Source organism: Hyaena hyaena, unplaced genomic scaffold, assembly GCF_003009895.1.
Source record: "Hyaena hyaena isolate Hyena2069 unplaced genomic scaffold, ASM300989v1 scaffold_35, whole genome shotgun sequence".
Classification (NCBI taxonomy): Eukaryota; Metazoa; Chordata; class Mammalia; order Carnivora; family Hyaenidae; genus Hyaena; species Hyaena hyaena.
This window is the reverse complement of record NW_024080667.1, coordinates 5,696,521-5,722,662: the sequence shown is the minus strand read 5'-3', so window position 1 is coordinate 5,722,662 and position 26,142 is coordinate 5,696,521. Positions and strand designations below refer to the sequence as shown.

General features: G+C 56.2%; 1 protein-coding gene across 8 annotated transcripts in view; it reads left to right on the top strand.

Annotated features, from left to right (window-relative positions):
• The first annotated feature begins 2,194 nt into the window (after positions 1-2,194).
• KIF17 (kinesin family member 17) overlaps positions 2,195-26,142 on the top strand; it is a 40,954-nt gene continuing 17,006 nt past the window's right edge. For all 8 annotated transcript variants that reach the window (XM_039229092.1, XM_039229087.1, XM_039229088.1 and 5 more), the window contains exons 1-8: positions 2,195-2,462; positions 8,285-8,431; positions 8,603-8,704; positions 13,935-14,124; positions 17,224-17,676; positions 21,898-22,007; positions 24,035-24,182; positions 25,557-26,104. In XM_039229092.1, the coding sequence (XP_039085023.1) occupies positions 2,232-2,462; positions 8,285-8,431; positions 8,603-8,704; positions 13,935-14,124; positions 17,224-17,676; positions 21,898-22,007; positions 24,035-24,182; positions 25,557-26,104 (1,929 nt within the window). In that variant the 5' untranslated portion in view covers positions 2,195-2,231. The remainder of the gene's footprint in view (positions 2,463-8,284; positions 8,432-8,602; positions 8,705-13,934; positions 14,125-17,223; positions 17,677-21,897; positions 22,008-24,034; positions 24,183-25,556; positions 26,105-26,142) is intronic.

The following is a 26,142-nucleotide window of genomic DNA, read 5'->3' as shown; positions in this document are numbered from 1 at the left end:
CCCCCCCCCCCCCCCCCCCCCCGCCTTTAGAAGCAAGCTTGACAGACAGACATGAATACCGAATTATTTAGGGAGCAAGTTCACTTCGGCTGAATTTCTCTATTCGTGAGGCAGAGGCTTAGTCACGAATGTGGGGGCTGCCATCTCCCCCATCCGGGGGTGGGATGTGACTGTTCAGTGCCTTGAAAATGACAGATTTCTGACTCCTGGAAGGGAGAGGGCAGCCCTGATGGAAGAGGGAAACAGGGAGGACCCTCAGAAAGTCAGGCCTGGTGTTTCCAGCTTACAGCCTCCTGCCCCGGACACGGTCTTGTCAAAAGGGAGAAAAGGGATGGGAGGAAGCTGTCCTTTGGGGGTTCTTTTCCCTGGTACCACAGCACCGATTTCACACGGAATGTGAGTGGGACTCGTTATACAGCCATTTCCACCAGAACCCACGGTCCTTGGTCTCTAGCGGGAGGCGTGGTCTCCCATTTCGCTGTTAAGGAAAGGGATTTGCTGAGATGGTGTTCAGGCTTGCAGCACCAGAGACACCTGTTGAAGAAGACCTGGTGACTGGCCCAGGCTTAGGCCAGAGCCTCGCTCTATGAGAGATGGGTTTGGTTGCACAAATCATCCATGTGGACAAGGTGTCAGGAATGTTCTCAAAGCACTTTAACATCTTCACACAGCATTCATCACGTGGTATAAACAGAGCAAGTTTCTTGACCCATGTGTGCAGACGCTTCAGTGTCTTGGTCATAAATCAGCTGTCTCTTTGCTCCAACCAGCACCACCTGGGTAGCCAGCTCTCCTTACCGTGTGTACTTGAAACAAATAAAATGCATTTCTTCGGATTTTCTGGTACAAACTTTTCCTTTGAAAGGCAAGGTCTTTGTCCAGTTTGCCTGTCTTGGTTTGCCAACCATACCTTCAGCTGGTGCTGAATGGTGAACCAGAGATCCCGTCCTGGGGAGTCTGGGGGCTCAGCACGTCCTGAAGGAATAGGGCAGGTGGGATTTATTCAAATCATGTCACCAGTTAAAACCTTCAGTGGGTATTTCCCACAGGAAAATGACAGCTGCTATTCTGGCTCCCGGAACGTGTACTGAAGGGAGGTGGGAGGGAGGAGGGAAGGATATGGTCCTGGCAACTGGCAACCTCTTCAGCCAAAAGACTCTGTCTCTCAAAAATGGTTTGGTTTTGTGTGTGTGTATGTTTTTAATATTTTTTAAATGTTAATTTATTTGTGAGAGAGTGCAAAATAGGTTAGGGGCAGAGAAAGAGGGAGACACAAAACCCAAAGCAGGCTCCGGGCTCTGAGCTGTCAGCATAGAGCCCAACGCCCAGGCTCGAACTCATCAACCCCGAGATCATGGCCTGAGCCGAAGTCCCATGCTCAGCGGACTGAGCCACCCAGGCGCCCCGTTTTTGCGTTTTTAACCTGGGTCGTAGAAAAACTAGGGAAGCATTAGAAGGAAGCTTTGCTCTGTCGGAGGCCGTAACGGGCTCTGGGTGGCCGGCCCTCTCCTGAGTCAGTAGAGGGATGTGGATTAAAAGGCCGCAAGGTCCTTGTCCCCCTTCTTAGTGGATCCCTAGCCCGCGAATGAGGCCCCGCCTCCTGTATTTCTCCGGAGGCGGAGTCAAGCCTGGCCTCCTTGTCCTAGCTGGGCAACTTCGGGCCAGTTGCTTAACCTCTCTGAATCCGGCGGTGGGGAGCAGAGAAGAGAGCGGACGTGAAGCTCTGGTAAGGTGGGGGCAGACGCTCCAGAAAAGCGGGCCGCCCGGACCCGCCCCCAGCTAGGAGACGCTCCTGCAGCGGGGCGCGGAGAACGCTCGGGCTCGCCGGGAGCCCGCGGCTGTGACGCCACGGTGTTGCCCGGCAACCGCGAACGCCGCGGCGGAGCGCGTGCCAGCCGGCGGCTGCGGCGGCTCCGGCGCTCGGGTCCTGCGGCGGCGCCTGCAGCGCGGATCCCCCACTTCCCCCTCCCCGGGCCGGGCCTCAGGGCCGGGCGAGCCCTGGCGAGGGAGGAGGCGGCGTCCCGGCTCCGGTCCTGCGACCCTCGCGCCGCGCCCCTCCTTGTCGCCGGGCGCCCCTCGAGGAGTCCCGGTCCCCCGCCGCGGCCCCGCCCCTGCCGCGAGGCCCCTCCCCCCGCGCCCGGCGCTGGCTCCGCCCCCCGGCCTCTGCCGTCGAGCGTCCGGGCCGCACGGCCCACGTCGCGCCGCGCCCGGGGGACCCCCGCCGCGGCGCCATGGCCTCCGAGTCGGTGAAGGTGGTGGTGCGCTGCCGCCCCATGAATCAGCGGGAGCGGGAGCTGAACTGCCAGCCCGTGGTGACGGTGGACTCCGCGCGCGGCCAGTGCTTCCTCCAGAACCCGGGCGCCGCCGACGAGCCCCCCAAGCAGTTCACCTTCGACGGCGCCTACCACATGGACCACTTCACCGAGCAGATCTACAACGAGATCGCCTACCCGCTGGTGGAGGTGAGGGCGCCCGGGAGGCTGCCTCCAAGGACCGGCGGGCAGAGCTGGGGGCCACCCCAGGGGGCCTGAGCGGGACCCCCGTTCCGGAGCAGCGTGGGTGGACACCACCGGGTTGGGCTGAAGTCTTTTGTGTAGGCAGGACACGGCTGGGAGCCACCGCCAGCGCCCACGTCCGGGTCTCCACCGTCCGCAGCGCCAAAGCTGGTCCTCACGTCCACCCCGCCCAGGCCCCGGCCCTCAAGAACTCCAGCCCCCAAGACCCTCTACCCCCCAGCCCTCCACCATCCTCTGAGGGCTTCTCTAAGCGCTCTAGCCGCTGCCCCCAGCCGCCGCCGCCGCCGCCGCCGCCTCCCAGGCCATGGCCTCTGCTTCCTCGCCTCGGGGTTCACAGTCCCCTGTCTTCCTCCCTGGGTCAGGTCAGGCCTGCGGGGGTGCGGGTGGGGGTGGGGATGGGGAAAGACCTCTGCTTCCCCCCTTCTGCCTTAGTCTTGGAGGAATGGAACCCCTTTACCTTTGGTCTAACCTGCCATCCTCTCCAACACACTTTGTCACCCTTAAAAGGGCTTTTGCTTTCCAGAGCCCTCACACGAGGTGGCTCGTGCATTTGGGAAATGGGGAGACTGAGGCCCAGAGGAGGGAAACCTCCCCAGGCCCCCACCGTGGGTTTCTAGCAGAGGTGTGGCGGCAGCTCTGCCCCCGCCTTCCGGGCGAGGGCTCTTCCTCGTTACCAGCACCTCCCCACCTGTTCACTGCTCAGCGGGTCACTAGTTAAGTGAGGTGTCACAGATCGTCCCACAAAAAAAGGAAAAGCTTGGGAAATGCCGCGCACAGTCCCCCTCTTAGTGAAGCTGCACAAGCGCGTTACGACCCCTGAGGCTCTGGGGAGTCTTGCAGCAAAGAAACTGGCTTGACTTACTGAACGCAGCGTTTCCAATACGCATTTTATGACCCTTTTTTGTTTCCACTGGCACGGCAGTCAGCACCCTCCAGGGCACCTCCAGGCGGCCCTGCCTCTTCTGTGAAGGCTCAGTCTAAGCCCTTGACAAGGACCAAGTGTTCTGAAGCCCAGAACTCCCCAGTGGCCAGGGCCGGATGGAGGCGATTCCCCCGGGGGACTGAGGGCAGCTCCGGCCAGGTTGTGGTCCCAGACTCTGGGGATGGCCTGGTTGCCCTGCCGTCCTGCACTCCCAGGCCGGAAGGGAGCTGAGGGGTTGTCTGGTCCGCCCCACCTCCCCATTGGGTCCCTGGATGACCACCCAGTGGCAGCAGCTCACTCTTCCCAAAGCAGCCCCCTTCCCCCTTCGCTGCTTGGCTCCTAGAAGACCACCTTCAGCCACCTGCCCTGGCTCTGTCCCTGAGGCCACACCACCACCCCTGTTCCCTTGTCCAGGATTGGCCCCTCAGAGATCTGAGGATTCCCAGATTGAGTCCTCCTTGGCCTTGCTCATGGGTCCCTGCCTCATCTTGGAAGTCATCCCCTGGGGAAGCCCCCCTTGTCAGGGTCCCCAGGAAGCCCCAGCCTGGAGTGGGGGACACTAAGGACACAGTGGCTCGATCAGATCTCTCCTGTCGCTCTCCCTGTCGTCCTAAGTTCCACCAGGACTTGGGATTCTCTTCCAGAACCTGCCTGTGGACATCACACAGAGCTTCAGACCCAGCACCACATACATTCTTTTTCATTCAATCATCCAGTCAGCTGGCAGACAACATCTCCAGGCCAGACCCATCCTTCGCTCGGGGAGCGCGGCCCTAAAGAAGACCTGGCTCTGCCCTCAGTGAGGCCATGGTCAGGGGGAGGAGCAGCTAAGCTAATAACTACCGTCCAAGGTGATGAGTGGGAGGAGAAGCCTGGAGGATTTGGGCAACATAGAGAACCTGGGCTGAGAGGGCATAGGAAAGGAGGGGAGAGCTGGGAGGGATCCCTGGAAGTGGTGAGATTTAAATTGAGACCTTGAAGGATGAGGAGAGTAGGTCAGGCAAGGGCCTTCCAGGTGGAGCCCAGCATTTGATTTTCACAAGATTCTGGATGCATGGAGAGCTGGCGTTCTCATTCCTGGTGAGGAAACCGAGGCTGAGAGTATCACAGAATGAGGGTGGGTTTTTTATTAGTTTATTTCTTTATTTTGAGAGAGAGAGAGAGTACAGGGGATAGGCAGAGAGAGAGAGAGAGAGGGAGAGAGAATCCCAAACAGGTTCCGCCCTGTCAACTCAGAGCCTAACTCAGGGCTTGAGATCTGTGAGATCTCACAAACTGCGATCGTGACCTGAGCCCAGATCAGGAGTGGGACGCTTAACATTCTGGGCCACCCAGGTGCCCCGTGGGGCGGTTTTGATACCGGGCACAGTACCTGGTCCCCGTGCTCCCTTTTGCTGCCTCCCATTCAATGAGCAGCATGCACAGCAGAGGCAAAGCACAGCTCAGGTGGCTCTGAGCCGGGAGCACCGCACCACTAGGGGCTGTGTGCTGGTGCCCCGGGGGTCAGGGCCAGGTCCAGGGCTCCTGCCACCCCTCCCCCGTCCCTGCCCCCGGCCCTCCTGCCCAGGCCCTCGCCTCTGTGTCCTATTGCACAACCTTCCTGCCCTTTTCTTTCCTGCGTCTCCAGCCCTTAAATCCAGTCCCTATTCCTGATCTTCTCTGGGCCTCTTTGGCCCCCTTGGGCGCTGTCCACCCCAGACCCACCCTTCTGCCCCCTTAGCACATTCTCGCTGGATCTGCTCCCCTCCACACCTGCCTGCTGCCTGGTCTCTGGGCTCTTTCCCAGCCAGAGGCTTTGCCACCCGCCCCTTCCTCCCACTTCACACCCGTGGCCTTTGAGTCACCTCTGATGAGCCGCCCTTCCCCCCACCCCCGCAGCCCAGGCACCATGGCTTCTACCTCGTCCAGATGTCAGTATAGTAGAAGCCAAAGGATTCGGTCCCTCGGTGGGACATTCAGCTGGGTGCTTGGGAAGGGGGCGGAAGGGGAACAGGAGGCGACTTAGGACAGATGTTTTTTTTATTTCAGTTGCAATAGTTCTATGTTTAATGTGACGTAGGAAAAATACTTAGCACATCCAACCTGTAATGCAGTTTCGTGGGAATTCTTGCTGAGGGTATGAGCAGGTGAAAAAGAGAGTCAGTTAGCAGTTGGTTTCCTGAGAGTCGGCCTGTAAGGAATAGAACAGGGTGGGGGCGCCTGGGTGGCTCAGTTGCTTAAGCGTTTGACTTCGGCTGAAGTCATGATCTCACAGTTCGTGGGTTCGAGCCCCACATCGGGCTCTGTGCTAACAGCTCAGAGCCTGGAGCCTGCTTCAGATTCTGTGTCTCCCTCTCTCTCTGACCCTGCCCTGCTCATGCTCTCTCTCTCTCATAAATAAAAAACATTAAAAAAAATTTTTTTTTTAAAGGAATAAAACAGGGTGACATGCAAAACCCTGGGTAGAAGGACAGAGCAGCCAACATTTGGGACCATTTCCCCGTGCAGGCCCGTCCCTTGTGGATCTGGAGGTATCCCTTGATGGGTGAAACCTTTTTGAAATTTTATGTTTTGCCTTAAAAATGCATGTTAAAATGTTTTTTTTTAATTAAAAAAAAATTTTATTTTTGAAAGAAAGAGAGAGACAGAGTGCAAACCAGGGAGGGGCAGAGAGAGAGGGAGACACAGAATCCCAAACAGGCTCCAGGCTCTGAGCTGTGAGCACAGAGCCTGACATGGGGCTCGAACCTGAGGACAATGAGATCATGACTTGAGCTGAAGTCTGACACTTAGCCGACTGAGCCACCCAGGTGCCCCCAAAATTGTTTTCTACTTCACTCCAGAACTGTACTGTTCTGTTGAATTTTCTGCAGTGGTGGAAATATTCTGTATCTAGGCTGTCCAAGTAGGTACCACTGGCCATATGTGGCAAAAGCACTTGAAATGACGCTAGTGCTACTGAGGAATGGAATTTTGTTTAAAGTCAAGTTAAATTTAAATAACTCATGTGGCAAGGGGCCCCCACATTGGACAGCACTCTAGAGCAGCGATTTCCAATACACAGATAATGTGAGCCACATACATAATTTAATAATATGTATTTATGGAAATAAATTTTCCAGTAGCCACATTTAAAGTAAAAGAAGATGCGCCTCGTGGTTCAGTCGGTTGAGGGTCTGACTCTTGATATTGGTTCACTTCATGGTCCCAGAGTCGTGGGATCGCGACCCACGGCAGGCTCCGCGCTGGGCATGGAGCCTGCCTGGGATTCTCTCTCCCAGTCGCTCTGCCCCTCCTCTGCTCAAGCTTGTGCGCTTGCTCACTCTCTCTCTCAAAATAAAAAAATAAAAAGTGAAAAGAAAGTAATGAAATTAGTTTTAATAATAGATTTTTATTTAACCTAGTATATCCAGGGCATGATTTCAAGGAAACATACTGATACATGTTGTCATTGTGCGACATCAGTGAGAAACAGTTTACATTCTTCCTTCCCGCTAAGTCTTTGAAATCAGACTTTGAAACCAGACGAGTGTCTTACATTGTAACATGTTGCAGACGCTAAAGTATCAACAGTTCAAATGAAATGGGACAAAAGATAAAGTTCTGTGTAATGGGGAAATATTTTATACTGCGTCAGTTAAAGGTAAATTAACTAAAATAAAATAAATTCAGTTCCTTGGTCGCACCGGGCCCGTTGCTAGTGTGGCTGGTGGCTACTCTACCGGACAGTGAAATGATAGATGTTTTTGTATAGAATTTTTTCCCTGGGTTTGGGGGACACTGATGCTCTGGGCCCTGCACCATGGTGACCCTGCATGTGTCCCCAGTGGTGGCTCCTGGCCGGGTGATGGCTCTGCCACCGCCTCTCCCCCACCGCAAGGGGCCGGGCCCTGTGTGCAGAAGCTGTGAGTCGTGACTTCCGGACTCCTTCCCCAGCAGTCCCCCGGGATCCCGAGCCCCACGTTGGCCCACAAGATGGGTCCTTGTGGTGTCACTGGGCCCAGATGCCAGGCCGGATGCCCGTTCTCGTTCTGCCCCATGCTGAGTTCTAGAATCGGTGCCCTCGTGAGCTCCGTGAGGGCAGGGACTGGGGTTCCGCCTCGTTCACTGCTGTGTCCGCAGCCGGAGCGCCTGCGGATTGAGTAGATTGAGCAGATGAGTGAAAACGTTTCAGGGTTGCCACCGCTTTGCTTCCTTTCTCCCCTTCCCCTCGCCCAGCTCCACCTGCTCTCAGCCTCTGACCTCCCTGCGCCCCCTCAGCCTGGAATGCCTTCCCCTTCCTGTCACCTGTCAGCTCCCCGCCACCCCCCCCTTCCACCCTCCGCAGGAAGGTTCCCCACCTCTCACTCCCTCTCCTTTCCTGCTGCCCGGACCTCCGCCAGCACACACCCCTCCCCTCCCCGGGCCTGGTGTGAAGGTCGCTTGCACAGGTCCAGCTCCGCCACGTTTCAGGCAGACATTTAGCGAGTGCCCCTGTATGCCAGCCTTCCGTGTTCCGGTGCAGGGAGTAGTTCGCATGTAAACCTCACCACAGGCTTAGAAGGAGGTGCTGTTCTGATCCTGAGGGGGAAACTGAGGCTCAGTGTACCTGGGTAAGACTGGGTCCCCGGGCACACAGTCAGGAAAAAGGTGAGGCTGGATTTGAGCCCCTGAGAGAGAGGCCAGGCTCCACCGCACAAGCCCGTAATGCCACACAGGGGCAGTCTTCCCCACCAGGAGCTGATTGAGGACAGAGCCGTGACTTATCTCTGTACCGCATGGCCAGCCCGGGGCCATCGTAGGAGGGGCCCTCAGTCTGCCATTTAGGAGGTGGCTGAGTCCAGCGGGGCTAAGCGGCTGAGCCCCGGGGTCTGGTCCTCTCACGTAGGGTGTCACTGAGGGCTACAATGGCACCATCTTCGCCTATGGCCAGACGGGCAGCGGGAAGTCCTTCACCATGCAGGGCCTGCCAGACCCGTCCTCCCAGAGAGGCATCATCCCCAGGGCCTTCGAGCACGTTTTTGAGAGCGTCCAGGTATGGGCCCCCTGGAGGGCAGGGGAGGGCTGGGGGCTCCCCTCCCTTTGATGTTGCCTCTCCTGCCATGATGTCCTTTCCGTGACATCCTGGCTGCAGAAGGCTTCGGGTGCTGGGGCAGGTCTGGCAGCAGGCACTCAAGTGTCTTTGCTCCCCGTCCACCCCCTGCAGTGTGCAGAGAATACCAAGTTCCTGGTCCGGGCCTCCTACCTGGAGATCTACAATGAAGATGTCCGTGACCTGCTGGGGGCTGACAGCAAGCAGAAGCTGGAGGTGGGTGTGCAGGTGCGGCGTGGGCAGGTCGGGGCTGGTGGAGGGGGGCTGGCACCAGGCCGTGCTCCCCCAGAAATACGTGGAAGGTGTCCCGAGGGCACAGGAGCCACTTTGGACTAGAGCAGGGACTTTAGAACTTGAATTTTGGAGGCATCTCCGAGTCCATGTTGTAGGGGAGTGGCTCATGGGCCTGCTCCCCGCCCCCCAAACACATTGCGGGGAATGCCATCTGTCTCGGGTGAAATAGATGAAGTCTTGTGATAGATTTTGTTTGAAAAACTGGGTTCCACTTCTGAAAAAATTACTGTGAAAATCTCTAAGGGGTCTTCAAGCTAAAAAAAAAACAAAAACAAAAAACGGTAACGATCTTCATTTATTGAGCACTGTTCCCTGCCTGCTTTAGGCACTTGATCTTTTTTTTTTTTTAATGTTTTATTTATTTCTAGGCGTGCGCGCGCGAGAGAGAAAGACAGCGTGAGCAGGGGAGGGTCAGAGAGAGAGGGAGTCACAGACTCTGAAACAGGCTCCAGGCTCTGAGCTGGCAGTCAGCACAGAGCCCGACGCAGGGCTCGAACCCACGAACCGCGAGATTATGACCTAAGTGAAAGTCGGACGCTTAACCGACTAAGCCACCCAGGTGCCCCTTTAGGCACTTGATCTTAAGTCACGGTCATCTTGTCAGGTAGCTGTTATTATCCACAATCTGTTGTTATCCAGGGTGGGAGGGGACGCTTAGCTTAGTTAGCTTGCCTCAGTTTGTGGCCCAAACTGGATTTGAACCCAGATCTTTAAGGTTCTGAATCAACCATCCCATTTCACTGTTGGTGGCCTCAGATTCTGGGACTTTGTTCCCTTTCGAGAGGAGTCTGATGTGGGAGCACCCCAGGACCGATGACACGACCTTATAAAGTAGTTGTGGGGACTGAAGAGGGTGGTGCTGACGAGCCGCAGAGCGCAGGCGCACAGAAGGCCATCAGTGGGGGCGCTTTCATGCCATCAGGATTCCAGGAAATGTGACCTGGGCTCTCAAAGTGGAGCCTCTAAGGCATCAAGGGCCACCCATGACAGAAGAAGTCAGGGCTGGCTCGGCTGGTCACCAAGAATCACACACGTTTTGTGACTTTTCTCCTCTTCTAAAAAGAGGAAGAACATCATTTCCCAACAAGGTGCAGCAGCATTAGATGCTTTGAGAGGGAGTCTATACAGAATCGCAGAACTTGGCTGACCCTTTGGGGAGATCAGCGAGGTCAGGTGACCTGCCAGGACTGGACAGCCAGTTGGTGACAAGGCTGGACCCGGGTTTAGGCCTTCGTATGAGGCCTTGGTCGTGTGTCCTATCTGAGCTCTTTAAATGCTGGGTAGGCCAGGGCAGGTCCAAGGAGGAGAGGCCTGCTGGGGGGGGGCGGGGGAGGCCAAACTAGTTCTGTGGCCAGAATGCGCCTGGCTGCTCCTTATCTGACCAGGTAACCAGTGGACCCCCTAGGGGCCCACGACCAGCACTGGGAGTGAGCTCTCCTCCTTCAGGGTCAGAACGACCAGCTGAGGGAGCATCTCCCCTTAGGAGGTTGCCATGGGGATTCCCATTTTATTGGTTAAAAACAGTCTGAGAGAGAGAAGGTGACTTGCCTGAAGCTAGGAAGCCAGAGTCAGGGTTGGGCTTTTTTTTTTTTTTTTTTTTAATGTTTACTTATTTTTGAGAAAGAGAGAGACAGAGCATGAGCAGGGGAGGGGCAGAGAGAGGAGACACAGAATGCAGTGAAGCAGCCTGCAGGCTCCGAGATGTCAGAACGGAGCCTGATGCGAGGTTCGAATTCACAAGCCGTGAGATCATGACCTGAGCCGAAGTTGGACGCTCAGCCGACTGAGACACCCAGGCACCCCAGGGTTGGACATTTTCGATGACTAACTACTGAAGTCTTCCCGGGGGTGCGTCTGGACAGCCATGGGGTGGGGGGGGGCCGCACGAGTGAGGAGAACCCAGTGCAGGGGTGCTGCAATGACTCCCAGCCCTCCTGCCCTGCGTGACCTCCAGATCCGACAGGATGTCAGGGTCACCTGGGTCCCCCCCATGTTGGGGCAGGGCTGTTTCTCTACTCAGCTTCAGCCTCCTGCTTGCCCCCTGACCGCCCCCCCCCCCCACTTGCCCTGGGCTCACCTGGGGTGGGGGCGGGGCTCTGTGAGTTCCTCTCTGACCAGCGGCCACTCTGTGATCCACGGGAACAAGTCACACCTCAGGGAGCAGCAGTCTTGAAAATTGTGTTTGTTCCAGCCGTAGGGTGGGAAATTCCTTAAAAATTTGAGCTGGAAAGACCCACAGAGAGCTTCTAGTCAGCCCGTTCCTGGTACCGATGAGGACAGTGAGTCCCGGGGAGGGCAAGGGACTTGGCCAAGGCCACACAGCTCGTCACTGGTAACGGTGTTGGTACCAGAACCTGTGAGGGGCTTTCCTCCCAGTATTCTTTGGGGTCAGCAACCCGGGAAACCCCTAGGGCAGTAAGAAGCCAGCAGTGGGGTTCCAGTCAAGGGAGGCACATCCGTCGAGTGATTCATTCCCTCAGCGAAGACGGGAAGTCGTCCTGGTGCTGGCTGCCAGCCACGGGCTACCCGGTCCCCATCCTGGCTGGGACCCGGCCTGGCCCCTCCTTCTCAGCTCCTGACAAACACAGCGGTGCTTTGCCCTTTCTGGCATGAACCCCCAACCGCCCACCTGGAGTCTTTCTAGTGTCTTCTATATCCTGGCGCCAGAGCGGCTGAGTCATAGCTCAGCCCCCGACAGGGTAATGGGGAGAGGAGGAAGGCACGGGGCATTGCTCCCTTGTGCCAGTCCCAAAAGGCCAGCCTGGGGGGATCAGGGTCCCCTGCCAACCTGCGCTGGGACAGCAGGAGGCCCTCCTCCCCTTCTTCAACACCGGGGACTCTAGAATGGCTTCGGTTACCCAGACCCTGGGCCTCACACCTCAGGCTTGGTGAGTCAGGGCTGCCCGGGATGGGGGGCGGGGGCCGCCAGTGACAGCCGCACTCTGAGACACTCCCCACAGGGGTGGGGGGGGTGTGTGGACCCACCGCCTCCTGGAGAAGGTGCTGAGGGTGCTCCTGTAGACCTCAGAACAGCCTTAGGAGTGCTGTGCTGATCCTTTATTGCAGAGGAGGAAACTGAGGCTCAGTGTACCGAGTAAGACCAGCCCCTGGGCACAGTCAGGAAAGGGCAAGATTGCACTAGAACCCAGGAGGCCAGGCCCCACAGCACAAGCACCGAGCCCCAGGGCCTGAGAGTTTTGGTGATTAGAGGTTAGATCAGCCAGGGCGAGGAGGGATTTGGGGAACCAGAATGGGCAGTGGAGGTGAGGCCCCGGGGAGCCTCTCAGTGAACTGGGGGGCAGGGTCAGAAGCCCCTCCTCCATGCTGACGGCATCCCAGCCATTGCCATGGTGACGGGCTGTGGGTGGTTTCAAAGGGAGGACTAGTTCCCCAGGCACTCAGAGCCTCCCAGGAAGAGCAGGGCTGAGGCCAAGGGGGGGGCCAAGATGGTGGGGGATCTCAAGGTGGGGGAGCAAGCTTTCCAGAGCCTAAAAATAGAGCTGCGGCACCTTGACAGGAAGTGCCCCCCTGACCCTATGCCCTCATCCCCCCAACCCCCACTCCTCTTACCTGCTCCCAAGAGACCACCCCCATCCATCTCACGCTGTGCTGACGGCTCCCCCTCCACGTACCCACAGACCTGGGTTTACCTCCATCCTTTTCTGAGTCCTCATAGTGGCCTTAACAGAAGTAGGATTTGCTGCCATTTAACAGATGAGGAGACAGAGGCGGAGAGAGACAAACTGGCTTCTCTAGCCGGCAAGTGGCAGAGCCAGGTCCCTTCCCCAGGTCTGCCTGACCAAGTAGCGGATCGATCGCCTCTCCCGGGGCCCAGGAGCAGCCGCTTCCATGGGGCCTGCTGTGCGCAGGCAGCTTCCCCGTCCTGGGCGCGTGGCTGAGGCCAAAGCAGGCGGCAGTCGCTGTGAGACGCTGGGGCAGCACTTCAGGCCCGCTTCGGGCCACCCTCTTCAGGGTCTCCTGCTTCAGTCCTTGGTGCTCCGTCCTCAGCCCCCCGCTTCTAGGTCAAGGTCGGCCCTTTATCATCACGCTTCAGTTACTACAGGATGCTGCAGCCTCTCTCCATAGACTGCCTCTGGAGTCTTCTATGGCCTGTGACCCCGCTGCTGCCCTGGCACTAATAGCTGTGTTATCTTCAGCAACCCACTTAACAGTTCTGTGCCTCGGTTGTTTTTCCGTTCCCTGAAGCCCAGTCCTTCATTCTGGGTCTGGCCATTTCTCCGCACATAAGCAGATAGGGCCAGCCCGCGTGCCCCTCCAACCCCCTTGCGGCAGGGGTCCGAGCCCACCGGGGACCCTGAGGCTGCCTGGAGCAGAGCACCTGAGCCTCCCGTGGCTTAGACCAGGGAGAGATGACATGTCCTAATTCACTCTGCTCTTTGCCAGAAAAGTTTTATTTCCTGACACTTGACAAATATTTCATCTCATAGCTCTGTATCAGCAGCAAAATAACTTGGCTGCCTAGAGAGGAAGCAGGGAGCAGTCAGATAAATTAATTTACTGGCTGCCATCACGCTGATGGCTGGGGGCCCATCCGAGCCATGGGCCAGCGGGAGTTCTTGGCAGCAAATGGCCCTTCACCAGCCATGATCCAAGGGTCTTGAAATGTTTCTGCATCCCTGGAGCCACAGCAGAGAGGGGATCAGGAGCCGTGTTGACAGGGCAAAAGAGAAGACTTCAGAGCCCTTGGGTGATGACAGGGTCAGCCCCTGGCAGCTGAAGCTCCCAGTCTGGAAACTTCCTTCATAATAATAGCACTGGTGACAGCAGTGAGGACAGCTGCTGGCATTTATGAGGCACTTGCATGTGCCTGGCACTGTGCCTCGCATCGGTTGGGCCTTATTTGATGAAACCTCACCAAACCCCGAGAGATGGGTATCTCACACCCATTTCACAGATGTGGAGACTGAGGCCTAAGGGCAGTTAAGTCACTGGCCCGAGGTTCCACAGCAGGTAGGAGGTGGGGTGAATCTGAGGCCAGTTCCACCAGGAACAAAGCCCGGGCCTGTTGCAGAAAATCTGAGGGGCCAGCCGGCACAGCGGGAGGGCACAGGTGGCCCGAGCTGGGCCCTTCCCCAGATTCCGAGGGGATCCCTGGCCCTAGCTGTCTCTGACCCGCCCCTGTGCCCCACAGCTGAAGGAGCACCCGGAGAAGGGGGTGTACGTGAAGGGGCTCTCCATGCACACGGTGCACAGCGTGGCCCAGTGCGAGCGCATCATGGAGGCCGGCTGGAAGAACCGCTCGGTGGGCTACACGCTGATGAACAAGGACTCCTCGCGTTCCCACTCCATCTTCACCATCAGCATCGAGATCTACGCTGTGGGTACGCGGGGCCGGGTGGGCGCCAAGGGGGCGGGGCCCCTCGAACTGGGAGAAGACTCTCGAACTGCCCGGAGGCAAACCCAAGAGGCCCCTCCCGTGTTCGGGTCCATATTTCCAGGATAAGTGGCATGGACAACAATAATGGTAATACTAGTAGCTCGTTCACAGTGAGCACTTACTACGGGCCATGGAGTTTCTGTGCATTAGCTAATTTCCCCCTCACAGCAACCCTGGGAGGTGGATACCAACATCATCCCCATCTTACAGATGAGGAAGGCGAGGCCCCCACGACTAGACAGTGTCAGAGCTGGGCATCGATCCCGGGGCTCTGTCTCCAGGATCTACCCCCTGGACCTTTTGGGTTGTCCTTCTAGGCAGTGCTCTCCACTCTTCAGTCATCTCCCTCTTCCTTCTTTCTGGAAGAGTCCTTGGGGAGGGGAGAGGAAGGGAAGAAACGCATTTTTGTTTCTGGCCTCCTGTAGCTGCCATGTGAATCACTTCACACACTTCCGTGTAAACCCCACAATAGTCCTAGATGCAGGCAACTTCATTCCCATTGTACAGATGAGAAAACTGAGGCTCTGAGAGGTACAGTGGGTTGCTTGTGCAGGGTTCTGCAGCCAGTAAGTGGTGGAGCTGGGGTTTGAAGCCTGGTCTCTCTGACATCTGGGTTTCCCCACTAATACCGCAGCTGCCTCCCTGTCTGTGATCCATCATGAATAGAACCCTCGAGAGCACTGCAGTAGGATGCAGCCTTGGCCCAACCAGAAGCATAATTCTGGAGAGATCCCTGACCCAAAGTCAAGGCCGGGGCACCTCCTACTGCATCACTCAACCTGTGTGTGTACCTGGCTCCAAGTCAGATCACTTGGGTTGGCTGGGTCTGAGTCTCCTCGGGGTGCTGCTATGGGGAGGGTGGGGTCAATGAGGTCACGGCCTCACATGATGAGGTGTGAGCAGGGGCAGAGTCTAGGGCAGGGGAGGACAGAGCCTCTGCCCCTTGGTCTTTGCAGGAGGCTTTGGAGGTTGAGGCAGGCTGCCTGGCAACAGGCTTTCTGTGGAAACAATCTTTTAAGCAAATTTAAAAGGTGTTTATCATTTCCATTTTAAAATAAGTTCAATAAAGATAAGTCAGGGATTAGAGAAAGGTGGGGAAAACTACTCAGAAGCACAACTGACTATTAGCATTTGAGCATATTGGGGTTTTTTGGTCCCTTTTTTTTCCCCCATGAAAATTATAAACACGACCGGAATCGTACACCGTACATAGTTTCTCCTCTGCGTTTCATTCCCCGTGCCATTACTGATCATTGTTACTGCCATTTGTTTGTGACTATGGGTGCTGCCCGAGGGACAGTGTATCACGAATGCTCCTGTCTAACCATCCTCAGAGGGCTTTAAAGTTGTTTCCCGTTTCAGGGTGTTGTAAATAATGCCACGATGAACATCTTTGTGCACAAACCCTTTTCTGCATTTAGAGTTATTTCCTTGGATTACATTTCCTGGAGTAGACCTCCTGGGGCAAAGGGTATAAACCTGTTTAGGGCTTGTGGTTCATTCTGCCAACAGCTTTCTTGCTTTCTTTTTTTTTTTTTAAAAACTTCCCATCTTTTTTTTTTTTTTTTTTTTTTTTTTTTTTTTTTTTTTTTTTTTTTTTTTTTTAATGTTTTATTTATTTCTAGGAGAGAGAGAGAGAGACAGCGTGAGCAGGGGAGGGTCAGAGAGAGAGGGAGTCACAGACTGAAACAGGCTCCAGGCTCTGAGCTGGCAGTCAGCGCAGAGCCCGACGCGGGGCTCGAACCCACGAACCGCGAGATCATGACCTAAGCGAAAGTTGGACGCTTAACCGACTAAGCCACCCAGGCGCCCCTTTCTTGCTTTCTTTAAGTTTATTTATTTATTTTGAGACAGAGAGAGCACAAGCAGGAGAGGGGGAGAGAGACAGAGAGAGAGAGAGGCTGATAGCGTAGAGCCTGATGTGGGACTTGATCTCACGAACTGAGAGATCATGACCTGAGCCCAAGATCAAAAGTCAGATGCTTAACCGACTAAGCCACCCAGGCGTCCCCAGCCAAGAGCTTTCCAAAAGCACAATTCCAAGTTCCTCCTTCCTGCTGCTGCTTAAAAAAAAAAAAAAAAAAAAAAGCCTCAAACTTCAAGCCCCTCGCACGTCCAAGCCTCTACTGGGTGCCCGCCAGACTGTCTGTTTCTTTACTTCAGGTCGCTGTGCACATGGGCAAAGCTAGGCCAGTTCTGGTTTCAACCAGCAGGAGACTAAGGAGGAAGCCCCTGGCCCTCTGCCTGTCCCCTCGCATCTCATTGGAAACTGAGTCAAGCGATTTCCCCCAAATTTCATAGCTACTAAGAAATAGAATCAAGATTGGACCCCCAAGATCTGTGCATTCAGTCCCCGTGCTCTAAGCCCCTGCTGCCAGCCGGGGCCCGACTCCTGTCACCCTCAGCACCTGGGTCTGCCTTGCCCTCATGGCTTCAGTCACCATCACTGCAGAATTGGGCTTGTTCTCAGGGGGAATGAACCCCTGCTGTGTGCTGGGACCGACTCTGTGAAAACGTGCTGTCAGTTTACTTCACTCCTCCCAACAACCAGCCCCAGTGAGGACTTGTTGGTAGTTTCATTTTGTTGATGTGAAAATTAAGGATCAGAGAGGTGCATGGCTCTGCCAAGGCCACACAGCAAGGAGGAGGCAGAGGTGGGTTGGGAAGAGCCTCTAAAGCCAGTGTCTTTTGCCTTGAAGGATACAAGGTGCTGGTGACCCAGGCTTCCCAGGAAATCTGGAGGGGCTATGGTTATCACTGAAAGAAGTCTTACTGCACTCAGAGAATAGTCTGGACCTCCCAGCCCCTGCTCCCTAGTCAGGCAGCCCTGTGTTCTGATCTTGGACTCACCACTTAGCAGTGGTGTGACCTTGGGCAAGTCAAATGCCCTTTCTGAGCCTCAGTTTCCTCATCTGGAAGATGGGGACAGTAATTGTGCCTCTTTCACGGGGCTCCTGCGTGGCTTACATGAGACCCTTGGCGGGCGAGAGCGCTCGGGGCCTGGTGGCTGAGTGCCCTTCCCCTCTGCCGGGTCCCTTTGCAGATGAGCGGGGCAAGGACCACCTCCGGGCAGGCAAGCTGAACCTGGTGGACCTGGCGGGCAGCGAGCGGCAGTCCAAGACACGCGCCACGGGGGAGCGGCTCAAGGAGGCCACCAAGATCAACCTGTCGCTGTCGGCACTGGGCAACGTCATCTCGGCCTTGGTGGATGGGCGCTGCAGACACATCCCCTACCGGGACTCGAAGCTGACTCGGCTGCTGCAGGACTCGCTGGGGGGCAACACGAAGACGCTGATGGTGGCCTGCCTGTCACCTGCAGACAACAACTACGACGAGACGCTCAGCACGCTGCGCTACGCCAACCGGGCCAAGAACATCAGGAACAAGCCACGCATCAACGAGGACCCCAAGGACGCCCTCCTGCGCGAGTACCAGGAGGAGATCAAGAAGCTGAAGGCGATCCTGGCCCAGCAGATGAGCCCCAGCAGCCTGTCAGGTGCGTAGCAGGGGGAGGAGGGGGTGGAAGGGCCCAGGACTCAGAAGAAAGGCTCCCTCCCTTTGTCTTCCGCTTCCAGCTTCCCATCTGAGAGATGCGGAGGGAAGGCCACACCTCCTCTCCACTTCCTGCCTGCATAGCTTTCAAAAATATTTTTTTAATGTTTATTTATTTTTGAGAGAGAGAGAACCCAAGCAGGGGAAGGGCAGAGAGAGAGGGAGACACAGAATCTGAAGCAGACTCCAGACTGTCAGCACAGAGCCTGACGTGGGGCTCGAACCCAAGAACCGTAAGATCATGACCTGAGTGGAAGTTGGAGGTTTAACCAGTGGAGCCACCCAAGCGCCCTGCATAGCTTTCGATCAGTCAGAGAGAGCCCTGCGTGTGATGGCCGGACAGTGCCTGCTCGCTGATGGACCCAAGAGGTCTGTCTGCCTGTTCTGTCCGCTGCAGGCTCCATTGCCTGATCCCCGCCTCCAGGCTGCACACCCACCATCCCCCCCCACTCCCCGCCCCGTCTCCGCAGCATCATCATGCTGCGCTGCTTAGCAGCTGGTGACTCATTCCCCCACGTCCCACCCTGTCTCCCACTTAGGCACCTTGTGATTGCAGCTCTCACACCCAGGTTTTTGGCTGTCATCTGGCAAGTAGAAATCTATACCTGCAGCACAGGCTTGTCAGGGTCCTTGCAAACTCCAGGGGGTTTTTTGCCTGAGAATCCCTTGGGGAACAGAGCACAAAAGAGCCCGAGTCCATCTGTTCATTAATCCATCTCTCCACCCACCTTCCTTCTGTCCCTCCCTTCTGTGTACCCGTTCATCCACTCATCCATCCACTCTTCCAGCTACCCATCCATCCATCCATCCACCCATCCACCCACCCACCCATCCAACCATCCATCCATCCATCCATCCATCCATCCATCCATCCATGCATCCATCCATCCATGCATATACCTACCCAGCCAGCCACCCATCTACCCATTCACCCACCCACCCAGCCATCCCCCCATCGACTCACCTATCTACCCATTCATCTAGCCATCTACCCAGCCATCCATCCATTTACCCAGCCATTCACCCATGTACTCACCTATCTATCCATTTATCCATCCATCCACCCATCCACCCATCCATCCATCCATCCATCCATCCATCCATCCATTCATCCATCCACCCTCCTACCCATTTACTCATTCATCTACCTACCCTTCCATCTACCTACCTACCCTCCCACCCACTCCATTATTTACCCCTCTACCCACTTATTCATCTACTCAACAACCATCCATTTAACCCACCCATCCATTCACGCATTCCATCTACCCACCCCATCCATCCTGCCATCCATACCTCCACCCACTGGTTCACTCCATGCCGTCATCCATCCTTTTATCTGTGCTTCCACTCATCCATTCACCCATCCATTCACGGCTCACTGAGCACCCTCCTGGGTGTGGACCTTCCTGTCAGCCCTGGTCTCGCTGTGGTTCCTGGCCTATTTCTGTCTTACTGTTCAGCCAAACTTGAGACACTTGTGTATTTCCCCAGCCCCAGTTGCTCTCCCTTGCGCCTCGTGCGGGCAGGCCCTGCGCCCCGACACCCTGAGCCTGCCCCCGTCGCCCCCCTGTCCTCCTCGTTCAGTCTGGGGATCCCGCCCCAGGCAGGCCTCCCCTGTCAGCTCCCTTAGCCAACACCCCCCCCTCCTTTTTCTTATTAACGTTTATTTTGGTTTTGGGGGGGGAGGGGCAGCGAGGGAGGGAGAGAGAGAGAATCCCAAGCAGGCCGACAGCAGTGAGCCCAATGCAGGGCTCAAACCCACAAACCGCGAGATCATGACCTGAGCCAAAGTCAGATTCTCAACTGACTGCGTCACCCAGACGCCCCATCCCCTCCCTCCTCCTTGAAACCCTTGGTTTTGGATGCCCTGTGTCCTGGTGCTCCTCCTCCCTCTGCTGCTGCTCCTCAGGCCCCTGGCTGAGTCCTCCCCTCTCCCTACCCCCATATGGGGCTCACTAGGGTCGGGGCCTCCATCCTCACCTCTCCCCACACTCGTTCCTGAAGTGGCTTCACCTCATGGCCTTAAACCTCATCCCTGCTCCCTTGGCTCATGGGGGGCCCCCCAACCTGGCCGTGGGGCTGGTGTCGAGGTCTTATTTCATAAAGGGGACTGGGTGGGGGCTCGGGGAGGTCGGTGCTACTCATGGTGGAGGGCCGCAGGGGGAGCACCGTGTTGGTCGGGGAGGAGGGAGGAGCAAGGGGGATCCGGAGCCAGAGCTGGATTGGAGCCGGTACTGAGGTTTCTGTGGGGAGGGCGGGGCGGGAGCAGCAGCGTAGGCCTGGATGGTTTGAATGATTCCGGGGTGCCTGGGCGGCTCAGTTGGCTAAGTGTCCGACTTTGGCTCAGGTCATGATCTCACAGTGCATGGGTTTGAGCCCCGTGTCGGGCTCTGTGCTGACAGCTCAGAGCCTGGAGCCTGCCACAGATTCTGTGTCTCCCTCTCTCTCTGCCCCTCCCCTGCTCGTGCTTTGTCTCTCAAAAATAAATAAACATTAAAAAAATTATAAAAAATTGAGGGGCGCCTGGGTGGCTTGGTCGGTTAAGCATCCGAGTTTCGCTTAGGTCATGATCTCGCGGTTCGTGGGTTCGGGCCCCGCGTCGGGCTCTGTGCTGACTGCCGGCTCAGAGCCTGGAGCCTGTTTCAGTCTGTGACTCCCTCTCTCTCTGACCCTCCCCTGCTCATGCTGTCTCTCTCTCTCTCCTAGAAATATATAAAAACATTAAAAAAAATTATAAAAAATCGAATAATTCCCATGGGTTGGGGCTCAGGGGCAGTCCTTGCTCATCTAGTCCTGGCTCTCAGGGGGTTAGGGCAGGGGAGATCCCGGCTGGGAGTGTGAGACAGAAAGGCGGGTGTGGTGTGGACTTGGCAGTGCTTGGCTGGCACGTGAAAGGTGAGCTAATAACGGCTGGCAGGTTGTTGACTCTCTCTAGGAATTAGCCGGCCCCGCGAAGGGCTGTCTCTCCCTTGCCGGCAAGTCCCCCACGATGTCAAACATCACAAAATACAGAAAATGTAAAAAAAAACAAAAACAAAACCCCAAAAACAGTGACTACACAGTGCCCCCTGAATGCCAGCCTTGAATATCCAGCTGTTTCGTGAGTATTTCAAATGCAGCGTGTCCTACCCTGAGCTCCTGATCCTCCCCAACCTGCTTGTCCCCACTCAGGTGATGACAACATTCTCCTTCCGAGTGTTCAAGCCAGAAACCCTGGGGTCGCCCTTGATTTCTCGTTTTCGCTCAAACCCATATCCAGTCCAGCAGTAGATCTGGTCTCTACCTTTAAGATAATGTCCAGAATTTGTTCACTGCGGTCCCCTGAGTCGCTAGCATCTCCTACCTGAATTACTGCCAAGCATGGCCACACCCCAGCAAGTATCCCAGTGTCTGCCCTTATGCCCCTCAGTACATCCCCACGTAGCAGCCTGGGTGGTCCTGTTCAAATGCAAGTCCTTTGGTTGCCCTGTGCCAACTCTCTCTGGCCTGTTTACCCGAGTCAAAGCCAAAGCCCTCAGCACGGCTTCCAGGGACCCCACAATCCACCCCATTCCCTCTTGACTTCCTCATCACCCATTCTCTCCCTTCCTTGCTCCGCTCCAGCCACACTGGCTTCCTGGCTGTTCCTGGAACAGTCCATGCTCTCATCTGCCACAGGACCTTTGCACTCACTGCTCCCTTCTGTCTGGAAAGAATCTCTGCCTACTTCTCTCTGCCACCTCCTCCAGGTCACCGCCTTTGCCTTGCCTTGTCTGAAAGGTCTTCCTGAGCATGCTATGTAACCCTTCCCCTTGGTTCTTTCTCCTGAGCACCCTCCCTGCTCTCTTTCTGTTTCTAGAACACATCCCCTTGTACAGTGCTGGCATTTTGCTTATTTATTTTATGTGCTTCCTTCCTCCAACTGAAAACCCAATGTGGGTGTGGAGTTTTGTCTGTTTTGTTCCGTGGTATGTCCCTGTGCCGAGAACATACAGGTGCTCAAGAGATATTTGTTGAATGACTGAGTAAATTAGCATTCTGTATAGAGACGTGCTTGAAATAAATTCAAAACTGTGAAGTCTGTTTTGAATAAGCATGTAGTTGTGTCTTTATGGATTTCTGCTTAGTTCCTGCAAACCGCGTGCACTTTGGTCACAGCCCTGGTTTTCCATCTGTCTCCCAGCCCTGCTGTCTAGTCAGGCACCCCTAAGCCCTGTCCGGATTGAGGAGAAGCTGGTGCCCCCACCTGGGGTCCCCGCCGACACAGAGGCCGAGAAGCAGCTGATCCGGGAGGTGAGCCCCTGGGCAGGTGGGAGAATGGCGGGCAGCTCAACAGGCTGAGGCTCAGAGAGGTGCCATGACTTGCCCAAGGTCATGCAGCTAAGGAGAGTCCGAGCTGGGATGTGAACTCGGGTCCTGACTGCAGAGTGCAGTCCATCCCAGGTCAGGGCCTGTATGGGGGGAACCGGGAGGGGGGCGGGGGCATCTGCAGGAGCACCGTCTCTCCTCGGTACCCCAGGACGGGTGACTGTGGGCTGCTGGGAGTGGAGAAGGCCTTCCGGGTGGCGGGAATGGGCTGTCCCCCGGCAGGGGGGTCGGAGTGGAAGGGAGTTGGGCCCCTCTGCAGGTGCCAATGAGAGCTGGGCAGCCCGGGTGGGCAGTGGGGAGCCCCCAGGCACCCATTGGACCAGTGGATATGTGGAGTGCTGGCCTCCCTGAGAAAGCTGTCACCTAGGGGCACCTGGGTCGTGCTCCCACGTGTGTGCCTTCCAACATCTCTGGAGAGAAGCAGGGTAGGCGATAGTCATACACGGACTTACAGGTGTCGAGCTGATCCTGGAGGAGGGGGACTTATGCAGCCTGACTCGGCACAGCTTCCTAACTGCCTGCTTAGGCTCCGTCCACACGCCCTGCTGGCTTCTGGAGATTCCTGCCAGCCTAGGGTCCCATGCAGAGACCTGAGCATGGGCCTGGGACACTGGCTCTTTCCCGGTGGAGGAGTAATGCCAGGCAGGGACAGCTCTTCAGGGACTGGGGTCTGGATATGTCTGCCTCTCAGCTGTCACCTCAGGTGGGATCAGCCCTGGCGCCCCTGGGAGCCCTCGCGAGGCCATGGGGGCCTAGGGCCCAGCGTTTGGGGGGCAGACAGGGTAAGGCCTGGGAGTCTGAGTCCCATGGGCTGGAGGACTGGGAGAAATCCACCCCAGTCCCCAAGGGCTGCCCATGACAGGCAGAGGCTTTTACTTCTCGGGGAGAGGCGCGGTTGTGACCCCTGATGGCCTTTGTCCTGGCCCCTGTGAAGATCCTGGGAGCCCAGGGCTCACTGCCCTTCCTCTGCTCGCCTGGAGGGTCCTCTAACATAGGAAGCCATTGAAACACGGCCTAATGGACGGGAGTGAGGGTGCCATGTGGAGAAAGGTTTGGGGCAGGGGGAGCCCCTGGGGGGCAAGAGCGGGGGAGGGGACGGGCTGGGAGGCTCTTTGCACCAGACTGACGGTGACCGCAAAGATGGAGGGAGAAGCAGAGGAATAAAAATGTATTTCATCCTCGATAGCCTGAGCACCATTTGGCTAAAACGTATTTATTGACACGCACAGGCATTCATGATATACTGCTTTTTTTCTTTGATTGTGATTTGTTGCTAGTTTCTTTTTTTTTTTTTTTTTTAATTTACGTCCAAGTTAGCATATAGTGCAGCAATGATTTCAGGAGCAGATTCCTTAATGCCCCTCACCCATTGAGCCCAGGCCCCACCCCCACCCCTCCGGGAACCCTCTGTTTATTCTCCATATTTAAGAGTTTCTTATCTTTTGTTCCTCTCCCTGTTTTTATATTATGTTTGCCTCCCTTCCCTTATGTTCCCCTTTTATGTGTCTTAAAGTCCTTATATGAGTGAAGTCATATAATATTTGTCTTTCTCTGGCTGACTGATTCCGCTTAGCGTAATACCCTCTAGTTCCATCCATGTAGTTGCAAATAGCAAGATTGCGTTCTTCTTGATGGCCGGGTAATACTCCAGTGTGTGTGTGTGTGTGTGTGTGTGTGTGTACATCTTCTTTATCCATTCATCCCACATGGTATATTGCTTTGTGGAAAGATAGAGTATAAACAAATATTATATAACTGGCCTGTTAAAAATGGAGAGTAAAGTTCGGAAGGGTCCTCACCAGCCAGGAATCATCCCAGGGTGTGTAGACCATTTTAACTTGTGGCTTATCGGTATTTCCTGGGTTGTTTGAATGCCAGAAACACAGAAAGCTGTGTTGTGACGCAGTGATGTGACGCAGCGCCCCCCCACCATGTTGCCCCCCCACCTCCAGGAGTATGAGGAGCGCCTGGCCCAGCTGAGGGCCGACTACGAGGCAGAGCAGGAGTCCAGGGCCCGGCTGGAGGAGGACATCACTGCCATGCGCAACTCGTACGACGTGAAGCTGTCTACACTGGAGGAAAACCTGCGAAAGGAGACAGGTGGGTAGCCAGCTGGCCCCCCTCCCCGTTTTACTGACATCTGTAGAGCACTTTCTGCGCACCAGGCTCAATGCCGGGTACTCCTCACAACAGCCCAGCGAGGTAGGAACCAGAGTTACCCTCACTTTATAGGTGAGGAAACTGAGGCACAGAGAGGGTAAGTAAGTTGTCTGTGGTTACACAGCCAGTGCAGTGGCGTCAGGATTGGAACTCAGGCAGTGTTCTCACTCACGCAGCGTTGCATCTGTGACACCTTGGCCACAGGCTGGGTTGACTTATCGCCCATGTTTCGTGGGCGAGTTCCTTCCCTGGTGTCTGTGTGTTCTAGTCTCCTCACCCTTTTGAGCCTACCTGTTATCAGAGCAAACACATCCCAAAATAAGGACACTGTGATTAGCGAGAACTTTCACCTTGCTGAAAATTTTCATTGTCTTTTTGACATTCTAGAATGTTCCACCCTATCACTATCATTCAAATACCTATGCTACCAGGCAGCTCAGACCTAGTACTCCTCGAAATACCGTAAAAGCCGTCTTGTGTCGATGACGGTGTTAGCCAGTCGTGGGTACCATTTATCGGGCACCGCTGTGTGCCAGGTGCCCCCTTGGTGAATTAGGGTGCACTGAGCCTCACGTCACCTGTGTGCAGACTGAGGCTTGGCTGCAGGCCACTGGGCAAGGGAGTGGGTGTCTTTTTTCAGCAAAGGGACCATCAGGACTCCCTCAGGGGAGCCCACGACCCAGCGACAGAGAGGTAGGTGGACGTAGTGGCAGTGGGCTGGGAGCACGGAGGTGGCCTGTGTGCTGCAGCTCCGTGCAGGCCGGCAAACCCGGAGGAGAGGGAAAGGCAGGTTCTAGTGTTTTCTGTCCTGGAGTGCTCCTCCAGTCCGCTTTGGATGTTAGGCCTCTGAGTGACTTTATGTGGTCTGACATTCCCCCACAGTGTCCATTTACCTCCCACGGAACGTGTGTGTCCTGTGGACAAGAGCCCTGAGCAGGGCACCCCTGCAGGGGCCCGTCGGGGTCTCGCGTGTGAAGTCTGCTTGCTGATCAGGAGTTGTCAGCATGAGACCCACAGGGCAGTCACCTTATGTGATAAGAGCAGTTCCAAGGCAGGGTGGTAAGAGCCCAGCACCTAATGGCTGGGGACGTCAGAGAATGGACGTAGTGCCAGTCAGGGAAGACTTCCTGGAGGAGGTAGGAGGAGATGGGGTGTGAGTTCTGGAGATAGAATAGAGGGCAGAGATGGGAGGCCAGTATTTGGGGGCCTCGGAGGCTCTCTGAAGCCCACCCCTTAGAGATGGTGCACTTGGGCCAGCTCCCAGGGGGCCCCTCACCCTACTCTGGAAGAAGTAAAGGGAATCTCCATTTGCAGAGGCTGTCCTGAAGGCGGAGGTCCTCAAGGCGCAGGGCACGTCCAGGGCCAAGTTTGCCAGCAGGTCTGAGTACTTGCCCACGTTCCACTACGAGATGGCCGTGAAACCCGAGGTCTACTCCATGCCGCACTCTCTGCCCGGCGAGGACGTCTCCAGCACCGAGGTCTCTCCCGGGTTCGAGGAGCTGCCAGAGGCGGGGGCCTCCAAGTCCGAGGCGGGGTCTGACGGGTCTTCCGCGCTCGAAGAAACCTCCGTGTCCGAGGCCTTCCTGGGGCCCCAGGAGCCCTCCGACCCGGAGTTCTCCGTGCCCGAGGTGGAGGCCAGGAGCAGATATTTCCCAGACGAGTATCTCGGCCAGGAGGCCACGGAGCCCCTGCTGCAGGAGGGGAACGTCCCCGAGGAAGAGGGGCCGCCGCCGCTAGCCCTGGACCTGTTACCGGGCCTGCGCGACCCGTTTGCTGGGGTGGAAGCCAAGCTGGCCAGGCTGTCCTCCACCGTGGCTGCGGCCCAGGTGCCCCTGGCAGACATCCCCGAGGTCCCCGTGCAGGTAGCTGATGTCGCCCAGGCCGCCGTGTGGGAAGTCAG